This window comes from Globicephala melas, chromosome 4, assembly GCF_963455315.2.
Source record: "Globicephala melas chromosome 4, mGloMel1.2, whole genome shotgun sequence".
Classification (NCBI taxonomy): Eukaryota; Metazoa; Chordata; class Mammalia; order Artiodactyla; family Delphinidae; genus Globicephala; species Globicephala melas.
Window position 1 is genome coordinate 47,998,532 of NC_083317.1, and position 19,755 is coordinate 48,018,286.

A 19,755-nucleotide genomic window follows, 5' to 3' on the forward strand; every position below is an offset into this window, starting at 1 on the left:
GGCTTTCTCTAGTTGCGGCAAGCGGGGGCCACTCTTCATCGCGGTGTGCGAGCCTTTCACTGTCGTGGCCTCTCTTGTTGCAGAGCACAGGCTCCAGACGCGCAGGCTCAGTAGTTGTGGCTCATGGGCCTAGTTGCTCTGCGGCATGTGGGATCTTCCCAGACCAGGGCTTGAACCCATCTCCCCTGCATTGTCAGGCAGATTCTCAACCACTGCGCCACCAGGGAAGCACTGTTTGTAGGTTTTTTGATGATGGCCATTCTGACCAGTGTGTGGTGATACCTCATTGTAGTTTTGATTTGCATTTCCCTAGTGATGTTGAGCATCCTTTCATGTTTATTGGCAGTCTGTATATCTTCTTTGGAGAAATGTCCATTTAGGTCTTCTGCCCATTTTTGGATTGGGTTTTTTTTTTTTGATATTGAGCTGCATGAGCTGCTTGTAAATTTTAGAGATTAATCCTTTGTCAGTTGCTTCGTTTGCAAATATTTTCTCCCATTCTGAGGGTTGTCTTTTGGTCTTGTTTATGGTTTCCTTTGCTGTGCAAAAGCTTCTAAGTTTCACTAGGTCCCATTTGTGTATTTTTGTTTTTGTTTCCATTTCTCTAGGAGGTAGGTCAAAAAGGACCTTACTGTGATTTATGTCATAGAATTAAAACATTCAGCGTTTTTAGAGTGAAAAACTGCACATGAAAGCATTTTGTAAACTAATCAACTGGTAGAAAGTGCCATTATCCTTTGCAGTAAGACTGCTGATATAAAGCCACCCATCTCACTCATTTAAATAAATTGCACATACATGGGGTGCTCTGGCATAGAATATTTTCCACAGATTAAATTCTAGCTCAGAGGCCTGATGAACTTATTAAAAAAAAAAAAAATGGTGAACTGAAAGTGGAAAAAGAAATCACAGGCACCTGGACTTGGATTCAAGCAGGCAATGCATTCCACACTCCAGGCCATTGCCAAAAAGCTCTGTGCTTTGGCCAAGTCTGATTGCTGAAATTATTTCCATGTCTTTTTATTTCACAGTTATTTACACTTCAGCTATATTTGTAGAATGGCCACAAATATTGATAAGCTACTTTGGGGGATTGTTTTTGGGTTTTTTCCCCACCGTTTTATGATACTTGACAAGTTTTGAAGAAATCATTTTAAATTAATTAACTGCATGAGAACTAAAAGGCACATATTTTTGGCTCATTAAACAGAAATTGTATAACAGAATATATTTTAAAAGGCAAAATCTTTCCCAAGAAGCACTTTTTATCACAAGATTTATGACACTGTAGGTAGAAGAGAGTAATGTCTCAGAGAAAATATTGATTATACATAGGAAATAAGCATAGGATTTTAGCTGTGCAAAAATCCCATAGAGAAGAAAGTTATTTAAAATAAAAAGTTCAGAATAAATAAAACTTCAAATGTTTGGAAAATAAAGTTAAGGAAATTTTACAAATACTAGAAAAAAAGTTGAAAAATGAGAGAAAATATGGAAATGAGATTTTTTCAGGGAATATAAAACTAGTAGGTTCTAGAAGAGAGAGGAGTGGAAAAGGAGGGTAGAAAATTATCTTAGAAAGTTTTTAAGTGATTTTCCAGAATTGAAAAACATGGGTTTCTAGATTTAAAAGGCCTAATATTTGCCCAGCAAGGTGAAAAAAGAAAAAAGACTAAAGCAAACAAATTGCAAAATTTCAGAGTACTGGGATAAAGACAAGATCTTAAACGTTTCTGAGAAGAAAATAGGTCCTATTCAAAGGATGCAGAATCAGAATGACGTGACATCTCAGCAGCTCTAGAAGTTAGAAAATAATGGAACAATGCTTTCAAGCGTTCATTTTATCCTACAATCTATGTTTGACTAAACAACAGTATCAGAATAAAACATATTTTCAGACACGTAAGAACTCAAAAATATTATCTTCCATAACGTTTCTTCAAGATGTGTTTCTCAAGAAATCCCAGAAAGCGAGTAAACAAGGAAGACATGGGATATAAGAATTAGGGGGATTCGACATAGGAGAGAGGCAAAAGATGATGGTGAGGGCTTCCAGGAGATGTTGCCATAAACAAACACAGGTAACAAATAGATGACTTGAGCACTTGACCATTTGGAGAAATAGTCAGTCTAGACATATGGATTTAATTAACAGAAGAAATAGCTAAAATAATTGGGAATGAGAGAGGCAGGACTAAGGTGGTAACATAGGAAGCTCCTGAGCTCTCCTCCCCTCACATACACATTGAATGCACAGCTGCACATAGAGCAATTCCCTCTGAAAGAGATCCAGAAACTAGCTGAGCAACTCCTATGCATTGGGGAAATGAAAGAATACCCCCATCAAAATGGGTAGCAAAGGCTGAAACACACTTGACATAAATCCCATCCCTGACACAGCACCATATAATCAGGAGGGAATCCCCAACTCCCAACTTCTTCCTGAGGAGCAAAGGGTTTGTAACCCACATCTGCATCCCAGCTTTTAAGATTCTTACCTCAGGGATGGGTCCCCTAAACACCCAGCTCTGAAAGCCAACTGGGCTTGTGCTTATGAGACCCATAAGGATATAGCAAATCCACTTCTTCATAAGTGCATGAGCATTCACTATGGCAGAGCAAAAGGGCACAATCACCTATCTGAATATTTCTCTGAAAGGTGTGTGTTTATCTGCCAGTGTTTAAAGCTGCAACCTGAGGGTCAGGATTTTAATTTAGCAAGCTCTGGGGGCTATGATCCTCCCTGGAGACCAGGGAAGCCATTGGATGCTCTCCCACCTTCTCTCTCCAGCCTGCTCAAAGTTGCTAGTATCTGTCTGGAAGGAGGTTGTAAACATGTCTGTGCCCTAGTTTTTACAGCTTCCATCCAAAGGGATGAGTCCTTGGATCACCTGGCTCTGATAGCCAATGGGTTACTTAGCCATTCATGAGTCCCACAGGACTGTGGCAAAGAAGCAGTTTTTAACTAGCTGCCCCCCAGGGCTCAGCACAGAGGAAGCAGGCAAAAATGCCCATCTTCCTATCTTTCCCTGAGGGGTTTATATGCATCTTTTAAAAGCTGACACCTGAGGGTGAAGCTTTTAGTTTTAGCACATGTTTAGGGGTTGGCTGTGATCCTCCCCAGTGACAGGGAGGTTGGGATACACCTTCCCTGTCCTCTTCCCTCAGCCTGCTACAACAATAAAACCAAGCCACTAGTATTTCCCTGGAAGGGGCTTGTACAAATGGCTGACACCCCAGCTTTTGCAGCTGCTGCCCAAGGAATAGGTCTCCATAATGCCTGTCTCTGAGAGCCAGTGGGCTTGTGTTCACAAATTCCACAGGATTAGCAAACAAAAAGCAGTTTTTAATAGATGTAGGAGCACACTTCCCTACCCTACCACCCTGCCCTAACTATATCCTGGGCCCAGCAGGCAAAAACAGCCATCTCCTAGTGTTTCCCTTGAGAAATGGAATATTTCCTGCCATATCAGTAAACAAAGGATGTCACAGTCATCAGCAATTGCAGCCCTCCAATGTGAGCCCTGAGGGAACTCAGGAAGGAAAGAATACCTGCCATCTACCAGCCATCAGACTGCAGCCACTCCCTACAGTTAGCCCTGAGGAAACTCAGGATGTAAAAACACTGGCCCCAGATAGCTGAGGTGCATATGAAAGGAATGATTTCAGTAAGCCTAGACTCTTGCATCTTCCCATACAAAGAAAAGCTCTAAATTCCTTAACTTGGGATATCTGGTTTTCTTCAACAGTAATCTTTTGATGTTCTGACTACCTGCTCTTTGTTGCAAAACTATCCTGGTTCCCCCCCTCGCCTCTGCAGAGCAGTTCTCCCAGGGTTCCTTGAGATGCTGCCTCCCAGGCTTGAAGTCCTAAAAACGCCCACCAAATAAAATATAACGCTCAACTTTTAGGTTGTGAATATTTTTTAAGTCAACGCCCTGGAAACGGCTTAACTACATAATTTCCCACCTGCTGCCTAGGGCCCAGCTTATAATCAGCCTGCATGTAAATGCTGACTGTGTTCCTCCCCTTTGGGACACTCATGAGTTTTGGCATACCCCCAACTACCAGGAGCCACTAAGAACAAAGAAAGTTGTTTGGACAATCTTAGAGGTTTGAGAAACAACTATGAGCTCAGGTTGGGCTGATTCAAGAGGTTCATTTCCTACCTGAGACCATTCTATTGAGACTGGGAGAGGCGGCTGTTTTATCTAATGTGCAGAAACCAAACAGAGAATCAAGGAAAATGAAGAAACAAGAATATGTTCCAAACAAAAGAACAAGAAAAATCTCCAGAAACAGATCTTAATGAAATGGATAAGTGATTTACCCGATAAAGAGTTCAAAATAAGTCATTAAGATGCTTACCAAGGTCAGGAGAACAATGCGTAAACAAAGTACAAAGGGATAGAAAATATAAAAAAGTGCCAAACCAGAAAACACAGAGTTAAGAATATAATAATTGACCTGAAAACTTCATTAGAGGAGTTCAACAGCAGACTAGATGAGTGGAAGAAATGGTCAGTGGATGCAAAGATGGGGCAGTGAAATTCATCCAATCAGAGGAGCAATGAAAAAGCTTAAGAGATGTATGGGACACCATCAAGTGGAGCAAGATATACATTATATGAGTCCCAGAATGAGGAGAGGGAAAGAAAGGGGGCAGAAAGCTTATTCAAAGAAATAACGGCTGAAAACTTTCCTAACCAGGGTAAAGAAACAGACATCCAGATACAGGAAGGCCAGAGAGTTCCAAATGGAATCCAAAGAGGTCCACACCATGAGACCCACATTAATTTTAAGAGATCCACATTAATGATAATAAAATTGTCAAAAGTTAAAGACAAGGAAAGAATCTTAAAAGCAGCAGGGGAAAAACAACTTGTTATGTACAAGGGAGCTCCCATAGCAATATCAGCAGATTTTTCAGCAGAAGCTTTCAGGCCAGAAGGGACCAGCAGATATATTCAAAGTGCTGAAACTAAAAAAAAAAGAAAAAATTCTCAGCAAAGTTGCTCTTCAGAATTGAAGGCGAGATAAAGTTTCCCAGACAAACAAAAGCTGAAAGAGTTCATCACCAACCACTACATCAGCCTTACAAGAAATGTTAAAGAGAGTTCTTCAAACAGAAACAAAAGGATGCTAATTAGTAACAGGAAAACAAGAAAGTATAAAACTCAATGGTAAAAGTAAATAACAGTTACATTCGGAATACTCTAATGTTGAAATTGTCATGGGTAAATCACTTCTAACTCTAATATGAGAGTTAAAAGACAAAAATATTACAATAACTAACTATAATAATTTGTTAATGGGTATACAGTGTAAAAATGTAAATTGTGGGGCTTCCCTGGTGGCACAGTGGTTGAGAGTCTGCCTGCTGATGCAGGGGACACGGGTTCGTGCCCCGGTCCAGGAGGATCCCACATGCCGCGGAGCGGCTGGGCCCGTGAGCCATGGCTGCTGAGCCTGCGTGTCCGGAGCCTGTGCTCCGCAACAGGAGAGGCCACAACAGTGAGAGGCCCACATACTGCAAAAAAAAAAAAAAAAAAAAAAAAAAAAAAGTAAATTGTGGCATAAAAACAAAACGTGGAGAGAAGAGTGTAAAAAAGTAGAGCTTTTGTGTGTTTGAAGTTGTCATCAACTTAAAATAGACATATGACGTTTTATGTAAACCTCATGGTAACTACAAAGTAATAACCAATGATCGATATACACACACAAAAAAGAGAACGGAATCACAGCATAACACTACAGAAATTCATCAAATCACAAAGGAAGAGAGGAACAAAGGAATTATAAAACAACCAGAAAATAATGAAAAAAATAGCAATAGTAAGTCCATATCTATCAGTAATTATTTTAAATGTAAATGGACCAAACTCTAATTAAAAGACATAGAGTGGCTGAATGGATTAAAAAACAAAGACCCACCTAATTCTCCTAAAAGAGACTGACTTCAGCTTTAAGGACACACATAGACTGAAAGAGAAGGGATGGAAAAGATATTCCATGCAAATGGAAACCAAAAGACAGCAGGGATACCTATATTTATAAAAGACAAAATAGACTTTAAGCCAAAGATTGTGATAGAACACAAAGAAGGTCATTATATAATGATAAAGGGGTCAGTTCATCAAGAGGATATAACATCTGTAAACATGTACACAACATAGGAGGACCTTAGTATATAAAGCAAATATTAACAGATCTGCGGAAGAAATAGCACTACAGTAATAGCAGGGAACTTCAATGCCATGCTTTCAACAATGTATATATAGAACACCCATACAGAAAATTAATAAGGAGACACTGGACTTAATGTTAAAGCAGATGGACCTAAAGGACATATAAAGAACATTCCATCCAACAGCAACAGAATACCCTTTCTTCTGAAGAGCACATGAAACTTTCTTCAGGATAAGTCATCTGTTAGGCTGCAAAACAAGCCTTAATAAATTTAAGAAAATGGAAATCATATAAAGTGTATTTTCTAACCACAATGGTAAGAAAATAGAAATCAGTTAAAAGAAGAAATTGGAAATTTCACAAATATGTGGAGATTAAACAACAAACATGCTACTGAACAACGAATGGGTCAAAGAAAAAAAATCAAGAGTAATCAAAATATATCTTGAGGCAAAGGAAAATGAAAAGACAACATACCAAAATTTTGGAATGCCTCAAAAGCAATTCCAAGAGGGAAATTTATAGAAATAAATGCCTACATTAAGAAAAAAGAAAGATATCAAATAATCAACCTAATTTTACACCTCAAGGAATAAGAAAAAGAAGAAAAAACTAAGCCCAAAGTTAGTAGAAGGAAGGAAATAACAAAGATCAGAGCAGAAGTAAAAGAAATAGGGACCAAAAAACAATATAAAAGATCAACAAAACTAAGAGCTGGTTTTTCATAAAGATAAATAAAACTGACAAACCTTTAGCTACAGTAACTAAGAAAAAGAACTCAAATAAAATTAGAAAATCAGAAATAAAAGGAGACATTACAACTGGTGCTACAGAAATACAAGGGATCATAAGAGACTACTATGAACAATTATACACCAACAGATTGGATAACCTAGAAAAATGTATAAATTCTTAGAAACATACAACCTACCAAGACTAAATCATGAAGAAATAGATAATTTGAATAGACTAATTACTAGGAAGGAGATTGAGTCAGTAATCAAAAACTTCCCAACAAACAAAAGCACAGGACCAGATGGGTTTACCAGTGAATTCTAGCAAACATTTAAAGAAGAATTAACACCAATCCTTCTCAAAGTCTTCCTATAAATTGAAGGGGAGGGGGGAACTCCCAAACTCATTTTCTGAGGCCAGCATTACGCTGATACCAAAGCAGACAAAGACACTACAAGAAAAGAAAATTATAATCCAATATTCCTGATGAAACATAGATTCAAAAATCCTCAACAAAATATTAGCAAACTGAGTTCAACAATACATTAGAAGGATCATAAACCATGATCAAGTGGGATTCATTCCAAGAATGCAAAGACGGTTCAACAGCCACAAATCAATCAATGTGATATACCATATTAACAAAATGAGGAATAAAAATCTATATAACCTATATGAACTCAATAGATTCAGAAAAAGCATTTGACAAAATTCAGCATTCTTTCTTGATAAAAACTCAACAAACTTGGTACAGAGGAAATGTACCTCAACATAATAAAGGCTTATATGACAAGCCCATTGAGCTAACATCATACTCAATGATGAAATGCTGGAAGCTTTTCCTCTAAGATCAGGAACAAGACAAGAATGCGCACTCTCACCACTTTTATTCAACATAACACTGGGAGCTATTAGTCAAGAGAAGGAAATTAAAAGATGCCCAGATTGGAAAGGAAGAAGTAAAACTTCTATTTGCAGATGATGACATGACATTATATGTAGAAAACCCTAAAAGCTCCACCAAAAAGCTGCTAGAACTAATACATTTGGTAAAGTTGCAGGATGCAATATTAATATATAGAAATCTGTTGGTTTTCTATATACCGAAAACAAACTATCAGAAAGAGAAATTAAGCAAACAATTTACATTTACAATAGCCTCAAAAATAATAAAATACTTAGGAATAATTTTAAGGAGATGAAAGATCTGTACACTAAAACCTTTAAGACACTGATGAAAGAAATTGAAGAAACAACAAATAAAATGAAAGATATTCCACATTCATGGATTGAAAGGATTAATATTGTTAAACTGTCAGTACTACCCCAAGTGATCTATAGTTTCAATGCAATCCATATCAAAATTCCAATGGCATTTTTCACAGAAATAGAAAAAAACATTTCTAAGACTCATGGAATCACAAAAGACCCTAAGTAGGCAAAGCTGGAGGCCTCACAAGTCCTGATTTCAAACTATATTACAAAGCAATAATAATCAAAACAGTATGGTATGGACATAAAAAAAGACACATAGATCAATGGAACAGAATAGAGAGCCCATACATAAACCTACATGTATATGGTCAATTAATTTATGACAAAGGAGCCAAGGATTCACAATGGGGAAAGGTTAGTCCCTTGAATAAATGGTGTTGGGAAAACTGGATAGCCACATGCAAAAGAATGAAGCTGGACTCCTATTGTATACCATGCCTAAAAATCAACTCAAAATGGTTCGAAGACTTGAACACGAAACCTGAAATCATAAAACTCCTCAAAGAAAAAATAGGTGATAAGCTCCTTGATATCAGTCTTGGCAATAATTTTTGGATCTGACTCCAAAAGCAAAGGCAACAAAAGCAAAAATAAATAAGTGGGACTACATCAAACTGAAAATCTTCTGCACAGCAAAAGGAAACATCAACAAAATGAAAAGGCAACCTATAGAATGGGAGAAAATATTTGCAAATCATGTATCTGATAAGTGGTTAATATCCAAAATATATAAAGAACTCACAGAACTCAATAGCAAAAAAGCAAATAACCCAATTAAGAAATGGGCAAAGGACCTGAAAAGACACTTTTCAAAAGAAGACATACAAATAGCCAATAGGTACATGAAAGAATGCTCAACATCATTAATCATCAGAGAAATGGAAATCAAAACCCCAATGAGATATTACCTCACACCTGTTAGGATGTCTATTATCTAAAAGACAAGAGATAGCAAATGCTGGTGAGGATGTGGAGTAAAGGGAACCCTTGTGCACTGCTGGTAGGAATGTAAGCTGGCACAGTCACTCTGGGGAACAATATGGAGGTTCCTCAAGAAATTAAAAATAGAACTACCATATGACCCAGTAATCCCACCTCTGGGTGTATATCCAAGGAAATGAAATCATTATCTTGAAACGATATCTGTACTCCTATGTTCATAGCAGCATTATTCACTCTAGGCAAGGTATGGAAACAACTTAAGTGTCCATTGACAGAAGAATCGATAAAGAAATTATGATGTGTGTACACACACACACACACACACACACACACACACACATACATACAGTTGACCCTTGAACAATATGGGGGGTTACAGGTGCCAATCCCCCAAGCAGGTGAAAATCTGAGTATTGCTATCTCTGCCTCAAAAATGGAGGAATTGATAAATGACTCACCCAAGGGCAAGAAGCTGAAATAGTTTGGATAGAATCAGGACTCAAACCCTAATTCTTTTGATTCTGCATATTATGATCTCTAATCAAACACAAACTTTAGTCAAAGATCTGTAAAATGAAAATACAGGTACTGTATTTATTGAAAAAAATCCACATGTAAGTGGACCCATGCAGTTCAAACCTATGTTGTTCAAGGGTCAACTGTATGTATGTATGTGTATACACACACACACAACGGAGTGTTATTCAGCCTTAAAAATGAAGTAAATCCTGTCATTTGCGATAACATGAATGAAACTGGAGGGCATTATGCTAAGTGAAATAAGCCAGGCAGAGAAAGACAGAGTTCATGGTATCACTTATATGTGGATCCTTAAAAAAAACCGTCAAACTCATAGAAACGGAGAGAGTAGAAAAGTGACTGCAAGGGCTGGAGTAAATAGACCTTGGTAAAAGGGTAACAACTTCAGTTGTAAGATGAATAGGATCTGAGGAGCTAATGAATAACATGGTGACTATAGTTGAAACACTGTACTGTATAATTGAAATTTGCCAAGAGATTATAATTTAAATGTTCTCACCAATTAAAAAATAGTAAATATATGATGTAATAGATATATTAATTAATTCAGGGGGAATCCTTTCATAATGTATATCAAGTCACGTTGTATGCTTTAAGTATCTTATAATTTTTTCATCAATTATACCTTAATAAAGCTGAAGAAAAGAACAAAATTATTGAAAATTGTTGCTTCTGGCAAATAGAATTTAGGAATAGGAACGAACTGCTTTGTAGTATTTGAGCTTTAAAACCATGTACATGTTCTTCTGATAAAAATGAAAATTAAATTTAAAAAGCTATTTCTAAGACCTACTTCATCAAAATGAATATCTAAGTGGAGTACAGTCCAGGTGACAGCTGCAGTCAAGCCTTTGGGCCTTGTAGAGGACAAGCCAAATGAATAGCACCCCTGGCAGAAGCCATGCCTGGTTTTGCCCAGATAGGTATGGATCCAAACAAAAACAATTTTCCCAGCTGCCCTATCAGAAAGCAGCATGGCTCTGTGGTTAAGGCCATGGGTTTTGGAGCCAGAAAGAGTTGGGTTCACAGCTGCACTAATGTGTAACTTTAAGGTAAGTAACTTAACCTCTCTGAGCCTCAATTTCCTCAAGTATAAAGATGAGGATAATAATGGTATTTGAGAGGATACTATCAATTATAGTAATTATAACCTCATAAGGGTATCAAAGTATCTGTGAGTTTCTTATGAGGATTAAATGAGATGATACATGTAAAAGCAAGGTACCAGGCACATAGTAAGTCATAAATATTCTCTAGTATCATATCTCTAAAGAATGTTTTTAAAGGTGCTTCTATTCTTGGGGAATTTGACACACACTGCCATAGAACTCTCAAGGTAGAACTGTTCTATGTCCACATACTTGCTTTTGTGTTTGTAAAGGTTATAAGAAGGGCATCTGTGGTTCACGGGCAAAACTGACAGAGATAGGGAAGCTCCGACCTGTGGGATCTAGCCTGAGGTAAACCTCCAGGTCTGGTTAGGGCAGACACTTCTCCCCGCCTCCCCTTCCTTTGCTCCTCTCTATAACGATTTTCCTCTATTTTTACCCATAACATACAGCTGAAGTATAGTTTTCATTAGTTGATAAACAAAAGCTCATAAACCTCAGGCAACCACTTTTTATATAGAAAGTGCCGCCCCCCCCTCCCCGTAGCTCTTTGTTGGTTTGAATTGTTTTGTTAGCTGATTGGCCCCTAGTGTCATCTTGAAATATTTGGGCCCCATTCAGGTTGGGTTTCAGTCAGAGGGAAAGAAAGGGAAGAGGGGAAAAAGAAAAAAAAAAAAAGAGTAAGGAGCAGTGGAATAGGGAAATCAAATCAGTCAGTTCTCCAAGGACACTGCAGGGTTATGGAAAGCATTTCTGGATACCTGCCATGTGCAGGCATTGTGCTGGCCTGGGAATACAGATGAGAAGCAAAGGGCAGAGCTTCGGAGATACTTCGAGGACAAAATAAGCCTAAATCGGACAGAAGGGAGAGGAGCCGGGCATCAGCAGGCATCAGGGATCATTAATTAGCTGCCCAGTAGGTCCTTAGGGACATTTCTTTTCTCTCCCATTTCTGTGGGGGGACACACAAATTCCAGATCTGGGCTGCACTCTAATTCTGTAGTGTTGCTATGAGTATCTCGCACCCCCCTCCCTAGATACTGAGGAGCTCAAAGTGAAAAGGAATAAAAAGCAGCCGCATAGCACAGGGAGATCAGCTCGATGCTATGACCACCTAGAGGGGTGGGATACGGAGGGTGGGAGGGAGACGCAAGAGGGAGGGGTTATGGGGACATATGTATACATAGAGCTGATTCACTTTGTTATACAGCAGAAGCTAACACAACAATGTAAAGCAATTATACTCCAATCAAGATGTTAAAAAAAGAGAATATGGCAATATGAAAAGAAGAATTGCTCTTTTTAGAGACTAGTGGAGTTCCGTGCTCTTAGCTGTTCTTCTGCCTGATGAAAAGTTGCAAACCTGAGCAATCAACTCAATTTCTTCCTTCTTTAATGAGGAAGCAATTATTCTTCTGCTGCTCAGACCTACAGTAAAACTAAATAAAATGCCCAATGCTCTGGCAGCTTATTTTATTCCTTTCTACAAAGCCGAGGAGAAGAGATATTGTAAGTTAATACAGACTGCAGAGACCAGAATTTCACAAAAACCATATGAATAAGGGCATAATGGCCATTCCACATACCTGGTTTGTTCAATCAGATTTACAGTATACAAGAAGTTGCTGCCTCTATTCCAGTTTATTTTTAGTGCCAAGGTTTTATTAAGTCAAACAACATAAACCAACGGTCCCAAACTATCTTTGCTGTCAGCTACAGGAAACTTTGGTAGGTTTTAGTCTCAGAGGAAGAACTGTTCTCCAGAATCCTCCCAAACCACAGACGACAGTTGAAGTACTTGAGCAGGTTAAGTAAACATGATTTATCTTAATTCTCAGACAGAGTGCCTTTTCCATAGGAAATCGCTAGACCACATGTATGTCTAGCACACAAAGTGGATTCTTCAGTTTTTTAGCCAAGCAAGGAGACACATGGTCTCAAATAATTTGTCTGACAACAAATCACAGACCACAGACATCGATTCAAAGCAAAAATGCTTTATCAGGACAATTCTACTTGCTGTAAGATGGACCTAGGTTTTGGTTTTATTTTCAGTTCCAGTTTTCCCACTGATTCTGTGCATGGCTTCAGATAGCATAAGATTACATCATTTTAGAGCTGGGAGAGATTTCAAGATCAATTAGTCCACACTTTGTGTCCTTTTAAGCAGTGGTGCAACACAATTTTTTAAGCCATATACTTTATCATTTCTTCCATTCACGGAACTAAATATAATCATAGTGGTCTTTGCAAACAAAGTAGTTGGCTCCGGACAGGAGAGGCTCTTCTTAATATTTTTCTTTTAGTTCAACAAGAGCCACACAATGAGGTTTCATGGGGAAAAAAAATAAGTGGAAAATAAATATTGGAGAGTGGCCTAGATGGGTACTGATTCAGTGGACACTAATATCTCTACATTTTCTTTGTATTTTAGGGGCGGGGGTGAGAGAGGGATCCTCCAAAGAATGTGATAGAGTTGTGCCACAGCCTCTTGCCTCTGTTAACAGATCTCCTGCTTCACCTGACTAAAACAGCTCTGGCTGCCCAAACAGCCCCTCTTCCCTGCGTACATCTGTCACCCCAGCTGCAAGAAGCCATCAGCAAGACCGGGCCTGTCCCTGCTGTGCCGCCCTGGGAGCTGCACCCAGGCTCCTCAGGGCAGCCAAGCGGCTCCGTTTTCTAGAGACAGAAGCATCTCACGCCAGGTGTGCAGCTGAACTCTCCCAGCAGCAAGACACCTGCTGGATGGTCCCATACTGTGGGTTATTTTTTGAGCTTCTGCAGAGTAAATAAAACTTGGTTAAGTTGTTAAAAATGGGCAGGGAGACGGTAGCAACATTGACTGTCTTTTTGATTCTAGAATAGTGTGTGAACACTTAGAATTTTTATTCCCAAAAGCCCTGTAGATCTATTTTCTCTGCCTTGATTCTCCTGGATGTTCTAACACCAAGCTCTACTCCACCTATGTCACTGTGTAACGATTAGCCAGTAATTATCACCTGTTTTTAGAGCTCCTGTTTTTAAGTCAGGACGAATGATGGAAAATGCTACTAAAATAAATTCTTTATATGTGTCTCCTAGAATTAGAAAAAAGCTAGATATTCTTTCAGAAGTTATTATCTTCCAGCTTTTCAAACAGGGAATTCCAGAACCTCATGGGGGAATTTTAACAGCTATAATTCAAAGTTTGCTTATTTAGGGAGTTTACTATGTATTTGGACTCAAAATTTTCCTCAAGTAATGAAATGTGACTGAAGTCATTCTTTATAGCTAATAAAAACCACCTGCTAACTGCATCCTGTACATACTTCCTCTTTATTTTACAGGGAGTCTTTTATTAACATTAATCTTGGATCATGGTTGGGGTAGAGAAGATACAATAGAAAGGAACGTTGCCTTAACAACGTAAGACAGTATGAAAAAAGCTTGCATCAAAAGAGCCAACAAACCTACATTGGGGAACTCATAGTTTTATTATACTTGCTGTAGCCTTGCTGTCAGTAGTAACTTTGAAGACTACTTATATTTCACCTAAGTTGTGCACGTGGATTTCACGTGGAATACTACTGTTCTTTCTTTTCTTGCCGGCCTGCTTCATGCCATCCTATCCCTTACTGTCAAGTTCTTGTCTCGAGTATTCCACGAGGCTTTCTCTCCTCTTCTAAATTGCAGAACCTGGGTGTAAGTCCTACATCGGCATGTTCTTTTATTCTGTGTTATGATGTTTCATGGGTGTTAGTTTTGTTTCCTCAGGTAACTTTAGGCTCAGAAATCTCAAAGTAAATGAAATGATTTGACTTCACTTTATTCTTCCTTGGTTATTTGACTAATAGGGGTTTCAACACATAATTTTAATATTTCAGCTCAAAACATTTCTGCCCATTTGACAGATTAATCTCCATCATACCTCTGAGACTGCAGAATATATTTACAAGCTCAGTGGGGGCTGGGATCTACTGAACTACTAGACCACCCAAAGTTTCCCATTGCATAGACTAAATAATTTTCATTAGAAAATTTACATCCATGTGTGTTACATTTGTCCCCAGTGTGAGAATGTTCTTTGCTTCAAACTACTGATATACAACTTTTAAATCATGACCCATTAGGGACTATCAATATAAAATCCTGGTCAAATCACATTTATGAACATTAACAGTCTTTATATCTGAATGGATTTCATTTTATTGTACCGAACTAAAAATAACATTAAATAAGCCACATACAGACATGCATAGTGGCCCCAACTTTATGCCAAGTTGTAAAACTTGGCATGGAGTTCTCATTACAGGGATTCCTAATCTTAGTTTAGTACTGCTTTTTCCAAAGACAAATCCAGAAAGGGCTTCCTTTGGGTTTTGCTCGTCTTGGGATAAGGATAGGTTGCAGGAGTCCTCCTTAGAAGGTACACTGATGACAGACAGCAGAGACAAGCAAGACACATAGGAGGAGGGTGGGATAAAGAGGACAAGGCTGTAGCTGAGTCTGAAACAATTACAACCAGAAGCTAGATGTGAACCCCATGACCTGATCGGTCCTGTGATTCCAGAATGAAATCCAGCTCAGCCCAAAGGCACGTTTCTCTTATGTACCTATTTGACCAACTAGGTCAGATGCCAGAATGGTACTCATGAAAGAAATTAACAAAAAGTTCTTTTAGTTAGATTTGTTCTACCAGCTGCTATTCATTATAAGTAGCTCTAGTATCAAAAGTGATTATTCCAACTAAATGAAAGTCAGAATGAAAATGAAAATGAAAGTCAGAGCAAGGCACTCCCCAGTTACCATCCTTTAGGATCTCCCCATCACTTGACCATGTTTCTTGATCTGGCGCAGAAGGCCCTCCCTAACTTGGCTTCTGCTTCTCTTGGCTTCTACGGCTTCTGGCCACTTTTCGCCCCTCACACTGGTGAGGGCTTTTCGCTATTAGTATAGCGAATACTAATAGTATAGTATAAAATATAATAATATTTTATAATAGTATAAAATAATAATGTTAAAGCAGCCCATTATTATCATTCAAAATGGTTATCACTTTTCACCCCTCACACTGGTGAAAACAGCCCGTTATTCACCACACACAACCGTGCCATTTCGGGCCACTGCTCTGACATGTGCTATCCTCCCTGACATTCCTTTCTCTTAACAGTCACTTAGCTGACTCCAGTCTACTCCTCCTTCAAGCCTCAGCCTAGGGGTCACCTCCCCCAGGAAGTTTTTCCTAATTTCCCCACACTTTGCGACGTGCCGCCCACTCTGGGCTTCTGTCGCCCCTGGTGCAGACTTCTACCAGAACTCTCACCACTTTGTGTAGAATAATCGGTCATTAGCGACCTACTCCACTAGCCTCGAGCTCCTCAAGGGCAGGTACCATGCTTACTCCTGTTTGTAGGCACAACACCAAGCACAGGGCTGAGCACATTGTTGGCACTCAGTAAATGTTAGCTGAATGCAGACCCCAACCTTTTACCAACAAATCAGGTTTAAAAGGTCACTGGCATTATTCTACCTCTGATTATGAGCTAATAGGTGCACTGTGAAATCCGAGAACAGCCTGATTCAGAAAAGGAATACAATGAACATTTAGAAATTGGATGCCCTTCAATGTACTTTCTGCATACTACACAGCTCACTTTTTCTTAAGTGGAATAAAAAGCAAGAAACTGCAGAGAAAAGCCAAGTTTTGTAAGCCCAAATCCACCTATTAAAAAGTCCAAATTAAATGACCTTTTCTCTTTTACTCTTTCCTTAAAATAAATTATAGGCTCTCTCCCTGTTAATCTTGCTAAGGAAACAGAACCAAGATCATCAAATGGGCTTTTACTGAAATATATGCTTATTTTGGCTAACTTAATACCTTCAAGAAAATTAGCAGTTGCAAAATTCTCCATATTACAACTCAGAGAACTTAAAAGAAGAAAACATACACTGCTGGAAAAGTGTCGTTTTTGCTGTATAGGACTACGGTTTGTATACAGCAAACCATCTATAATGAATTAGATACTTCCTTTTCTCCTGAAAAGATTAGAAAAGTCTCCCTGCTGTCAGAGCCCAAAGAGGCTCTTCTGGGTGTCACAATCAATACCCAATTCAATTCAGTCACATGACAATGAAAGATACAAGAAATAAAACATGAAAAAAAAAATCTCTGATGCTGAAGTTCCAGTCTTCACCTCCACTGATCTTTTTCAACACTGAGGAACTTTATCAAGTTATGAAATACTCAATCTGGAAAAACTCCTGATTGTGTGAAAATTGATCTATGTTGCTTGGGATACTATAACTTAAGATGTCAGGGGTGTTTTTGTTTTATTTTATACTGAAAGTATAGACAGTTTATCAGACAATGTTTTGGAGCTTGAAGGAAGAAATCGATTTTTCACAGAGAGTGAAATTTAGTCCAGAAATGAATTTAGCACATTGGCTTTATCATGGAAATGCTTGGCTGTATCCATTTGAGAATCTCCTTGAGCAATACATTTGATAATTTAGCCACGTAAAACAAAACAAAAACAAAAAACCCCTTCCCTACTACATTTCTAGAAATGCCTAAGGCCCTTATTTTTCTTGAAATAATAAAATGAACTGATAAAATATTAGGTATTTTAGATTTAAAAAGGAATCACAAAACTGTACAGCAAGATAAACAACCTGGTATCAATGTGTAGTAAGGAATGCCAAGAAAAGTTGTTTATTATTGAACAATTGTTAATATTATATATGTCCATTTTCAAAAATCTATTCTCATTGGTCTATATTAAAAAGACCCAAAAGCAAAGGGTTACTGTGTCTGGGACTAGTCTGTAGCTATACTAAGCATTAACTATTACAAACTTTCACCTACATTTGTCCCATGGCTTTTGTTTCCTTGCCCCCTCCTTCCAGCATGCCAGGCAACTTCTTCTGTGCTTTCAAATCTAGTTTACACCATCCACACTCCAGTTGTCTCTGGTCTATAGACTTTTCCTCCTCTAAATTTTGGTATTTAATATCAATGTTTGATATTAATGGCCTTCTATCTTTCAATGCTCCCAGCTGTACTGTTAACTTACAAGACCATCTTGTCAGCTCTTGTATCCCCACCAATAACTTGCATATTTGTAAACCATGACTCTAGGGGTATCTAGTGCTGTGTATGGAAAGCCAAAGAATGAAATGCAAACTAGACCCTCCCTTAAGATAGAGAAGGGTGATGTCATTTTACTCCTTTGTTATGATTTTTGCACTCTCAGAATTCACCTGTAATAGCACTGGTGGCTCACCTTGTGTCTGGTTTTAGATTTTCTACTGTGGAGAAGGTTTGATTTGTAGTTTGAATGGACTTGTTCTTCCCACCGAATGACCCATTTTCTCTGGATATAACTTCATATTCTGAAAAGCAAAAAAAGCCAACAGATACTTGTCTTTATGCTCTGGTGGACTGAATGTTCTCGAAGCTAACCGCATAACAGAGTCAACTCTCACAAAAGTGAGCAACAAGATTGCAGGTCTAGAGACGTATTGATCGTACACATTAGCAACTTCCAATTGGGGACTGTCAGAGGATGATGAAGGTCCCAAAGCATTTGGGGAGTTGCTCATTGACCATTTCTGTTTTCTCTTTACCAGAGCAGCAAAGGTCTGGTAACTATGAAGACTGTTGATGCTCGTATGGTAGCGTTGGTTATGGATAACCTATGATTTTGTTAGGTAAGTCGGATCGTCTGCCATTGCTGGAAAGCCCCGTGTGGCTTTGTAAAAAACATTGTATGAGGAGCGGAGTTTCAGTAGAAGCACATTTCCTGTTCATGGGGCTTCACAATATAGCTGGGAAAAACGTCACTGACTACATGGTACTGCTGCAAAAAGCTGAGTTGAAAACCACAGCAGCAAATAACAGTTAATCAAATAATGAACAATGAACTATACTTTTCTATAGTTCATTATTTTGAACTACAGAATGATGGGATTTTGATACCTACTGCTTATGTAAGTTACATAAATTTTGTACATACTGCTAACATATACCCCCTTGATAATTACCTTTGAATTAAAAAAATTATGCCCTTGAAGTCTGCATGGAGATCTGCATAAATTTAACTTAAGGGCAGGTGTCTATGAACTTGTAGGGCTAATCAAAAGAAAGAGACTTTCAGAATAAGAGAATATAATTTACTAATTTACTTTCCCTGCTCTCAGTTGGGGTTCAGTTTAATGCATGTGACAAGATCACACAGAGGGTTAAAAAAATCGAACAAAAAACAACAACCAACCAACGAACAAAACCCTACTCAAACACAGCTTCATCAGTATGAAGAAATACACAAGTGGTGGGCATCAGGGAAAGTGGGAAGGTTGCAAAGGAGCTGGCAAGTTACTGGGGATTTCTGCTGTTAGCACTGAGACTAAAGGTAGGAGATGGATATCGGAAATAAAACTGAAATTATAGAGTAACTCATGGAGACTTATAATCACCAATTTTAATTTGGGAAGGATCTTTACTGGTGAATTTTAAAAAGCCAAAAAGGAGGATCACTTTTTCTGAGTAATTTCCTATGACCATCCTTTTGAAAATTTGAAATTAAACTGGAAGGCAATGGTCATTGTATCTGGACACATTAGTGCAGCTATTAAAGGACTAATGGCCCATATTTAAGATTCCTTCCTCAGACTCTCTGCTCCCAACCTATGTCTCAGCTGGCTTTCTATTCTAAAGGAGTGTGGAAAGAGAGAGAGAGGTAGGATCCCAAATTCAATTATGTTCGTTTTATATCTTCCAGCTGTGAAGGGACATTTACTAGAAAAAGATCAGAGTAATTAGAAAGGAAGTAAAATTGATTTTTAAAAAATGGAAACTGCATGACTTAATGGGAAGAGACAGACCAAGCCACTTGCCTGGATCTCAGTCTCAGTTTTACCATCTGTAAAATGTCCATAGTGTCTCTTCATAGTGTTGCTTGTAGGGATTAAAGAAGGAACATATGGA

At 38.4% G+C, this 19,755-nt stretch overlaps 1 protein-coding gene across 18 annotated transcripts in view; it reads right to left on the minus strand.

The window, feature by feature from the left end:
• The window catches only part of ABI3BP (ABI family member 3 binding protein), a 262,547-nt gene that overhangs the window by 8,025 nt on the left and 234,767 nt on the right, over positions 1-19,755 (minus strand). For all 18 annotated transcript variants that reach the window (XM_060297984.1, XM_060297993.1, XM_060297987.1 and 15 more), the window contains one exon: positions 18,053-18,161. In XM_060297984.1, coding sequence (XP_060153967.1) covers positions 18,053-18,161 — 109 coding nt within the window. The remainder of the gene's footprint in view (positions 1-18,052; positions 18,162-19,755) is intronic.